The sequence below is a fragment of the Chaetomium globosum genome, genomic scaffold (assembly GCF_000143365.1).
Source record: "Chaetomium globosum CBS 148.51 scaffold_6 genomic scaffold, whole genome shotgun sequence".
Taxonomy (NCBI): domain Eukaryota; kingdom Fungi; phylum Ascomycota; class Sordariomycetes; order Sordariales; family Chaetomiaceae; genus Chaetomium; species Chaetomium globosum.
Window position 1 is genome coordinate 3,409,738 of NT_165981.1, and position 3,320 is coordinate 3,413,057.

Genomic DNA, 3,320 nt, shown 5'->3' on the forward strand with positions numbered 1-3,320 from the left:
TGATCTCCCCCCACTCCGGCATACATCTGTCCGCGGCTCTTCTATGCTATGGCAGACCAAGAATCTCTGTCCCGTAGCACCAGCTAGATGCTGCCAGGCCACAAGTCTCGTCCCCGGCATCCCTGGTTCCAGGAGGAAGTCGCGTACCGCACGGAGTGCGTAACCATTTTTCATACAGATCCTCTTTTACTTAGATCTTTGTAGAGAAGAATCCGCTATGATCAGCCGGCGGCGTTCCAGCGGTTGGACTTGGATTCGGATTAATCCGGCGGTTGGCCGAGGTGGGCGTGGCGGGGGTGAAGTTTACGTGCGGGAATGTGGGCAAGTTGGCGAGGGTGGTGGGGGAGAGGGAGGTGCAGGGGGATGGGCGGTTTAGGTGTTTTTCGGGGGTGGCGGATGCGATTGTGCCGGCGCTGGCGGTGGGGGGGCATGGCGGGATTGTGGGTGCCGCGAATGTGTTCCCTAGGGCGTGCGTGCAGGTGTATAAGTTGTTTGAGGAGGGGCGGTGGGAGGAGGCGCGTGTTGCGCAGCAGCGCCTGGCTCGCGCGGACTGGGCCATGACCAAGAGGGCTATCCCGGGGTTCAAGTCGGTGCTGCAGAAGTATCATGGTTATGGTGGGATCCCAAGGCTGCCTGTGCTGCCGCTGTCTGAGGAGGAGGAGGAGAAGCTGTTTGCCGAGGTGGAGGAGATGATGGCTTTTGAGGCTGGGTTGGAGGACTTTGGGAAGCCGAGTCAGTGAAAAAGGGTTGATATACAAAAGGGCTTTATATTTTGGGCCCTAGATCGAGGGCATGTACAGCTCTGTGCAAGCCAAAGAACAGCCTAAATTCACACTACACTCGCACTCCAAGGGCTACTCAACGCCCTCATCGTGAAAGAACCTCAGTATCGCAGCCGCCGCCACATCCCCGTCGTGGTCCATCTCGGCCGTCTCCGCCGCCCTATCCGCGTGCTCCAGGTCCTCGATGCTCCCACTATCTACACGCATCTGGATCTGCCGCTTCACCATGCCCTCATCAAATGCCAGGTGCGCCTGTGTCGTGAACAGCCTGCCCTTGATGTACACCCCCTGCACCTTGGTATGGCCGCTGTGTCCCCACACCTCAACCTTGGTCCCCGGGGCGAGCAACCCCCCTGAAGATTCCGCCATTGGGGGGGCAACAACGTAGTCTTGGTGCATCTGGTGGAGGTAGACCTCCGGTGTGTCCGTTTGGAAGAGCTTCTGGCCGAGGGGGCTGAGATTGATTCTGGAGTGGCCGAGTTCCCAGTCCGTAGATGCGGCGGAGGCGATGTCAGACCCGAGAAGCCGGCAGAGGAGTTGGTGACCGAAGCAGACGCCGGAGAAGTGCATTTTGGGATGTTTGAGCCAGAGTTCTGGCGGCGTTAGCCAGGGTGCACTCACTCGTCTCCGGTCCAGTCAGGGGGGTTACCTTTCAGAAGGCCCAGGAGGTCCAGGTCCCAGGGGTCGTTGCCGTGAGCGTCGTACACGCTGCCCGTGATTAAGAGGGCCTCGCAGTTGTCGAACTCGTGGGCCTTGGGCATGGTGCCTCCTTTCTCGGTGAGAACGTACCGTGTATCGGTCTCGATGCCGAGAGGGGGGTCATGGGCGTCGCCGGCTTTGGCGAAGTGGTGGTGGAGGATCTCGCCAAAGGTGCCCCGGCGAAACTTGGTTTCTGGGTGCGGTTCATCAGTCTCGAGGACCATCATGCGCACCGTGGGTCTGCCGGATTCCGTGTCCAATTCAACATGTTGGGTAGTCATTGTTGATGTTTTTCGGGTTAGTTACTTGTTGCATGCATATACCTCGCTAGCTGCAGAAAAGGTGTCGATCTCCCGCTTGTCGATCTTGGAACTATGATTTAACAAACCACGAACACGGTGTCGGGCCAAACTTATATCTTCATATTAGATTACTGAGTGCGTACCCCTATTATGTATGCCAAGTGGGAAGACTTGGAATACTGCGGGGCGATGACGACGATGTGGAACACCATCCAACCCCAAGTCAAGAATTCATTGTTCGTTTGCAGTTGAGCCAACTGGCTTATCGGACATGTATGGCGTCTTGACAAATAGATATCCCGAACATCGACCTTGGTATGAACCACCCTCCCAATGCTATCTGTTTTGAAGTCAGTAGCCCTCATGGTCTCACCGCGTCTGTCCCAATGACTCCAAAGTCTAGTCTCCATTTCTTAGTGAGCCGGCATGTCGTCGCTGAGACGCGTCTCAGAGAAGCCAAGATGATACTTACAACCTATATTTTCATATATTATATGAAGTATTAGAGAATATCTTTAAGCGTTAACGCCGGCCCATAGATCGCGCCGTCCAGATGAGGGCTTAGTGTCGCTCCAACCGTCTGCCTCTCGGGCTCAGGGGTTATTATGATCGTTTCTATCGTGCAACTTGCAGTTATAACCAGATGTATAAAATATCGTCATGAATTCATCGAGCCTATTCTGAATTTATCACATGCAGCGGATCCATGGATATCTCAAGACAGACACATGTGACTGTGAATACTGGGATATTAACTTAGAGCCCCTGTATTTCGCCCGCCGATCCCCCCCACCGAGCAAATCTCAGTCCGGAACGCTGGGTCATTGGATACATTTCTGATTTTAGGCTTTCTCATCCATTCTTATTGATGCGTGGTGGTATCGAAGGCTCGGGGATTCCAAGTGAGAGGATGAGTACATAGGTACCCAGCTATTCTTTTTTTCCGCCAGAGAAGCCGTTTTAGAATTCTTGCATCGCTTTGCCCAGGCTGACGGTGGCTCTAATAACCATGCTCTGCGACGAGGTCATCTCCTTAAAGAACCCGACAGAGCGATTGCATCCACGTGGGAACTTGCCATGAAAACCCCCAAAAGTCGGATTGCCGTACCGACTCCCTTTCCTTGATTCTGTCGCGAAAGATCGATGCTTGATAGGTCAGCAGCCAAGACGCACCCTCAGCGTCAACAGGGGAGGGCATCCTGCATGCGCACGAGTCTGGCGACGAGCTCGTCGACAAGTTCGCTCTTAGTGGTGGATGAAAATCGCATCCGAGAAGACTGGGCGGAGCGAGAGGGTCCGACCAATCTTGAGAGGGAAACTGTTCACTGCGATCTCGGGCAGGTCGGGGTATTTCTGGCCGTGGGTCGAATCAGAGTGGCCCAACGGCTCAAGCGACCTTCCCCAGTCCCACCGAGGCGACCTCCAGGTCCTAGGCCAGGGCCGAGACTCAACCCCAACCTCTCCAGTCGACGACCAGGGTAGCTGAGTGGGTGGGAATCGAAGCCGCCATGGGCAACAAAGCGGCTGGGCTATCACC

General features: G+C 55.3%; 1 protein-coding gene across 1 annotated transcript; it reads right to left on the bottom strand.

Annotated features, from left to right (window-relative positions):
- Window positions 1-854: 854 nt before the first annotated feature.
- Window positions 855-1,762, bottom strand: CHGG_09422 (uncharacterized protein; the record flags this gene model as incomplete). Its single annotated transcript, XM_001227348.1, has 2 exons — window positions 855-1,375; window positions 1,432-1,762. The coding sequence occupies 2 exons, from the start codon at window positions 1,760-1,762 to the stop codon at window positions 855-857; spliced, it is 852 nt and encodes a 283-aa protein (XP_001227349.1).
- Window positions 1,763-3,320: the final 1,558 nt, after the last annotated feature.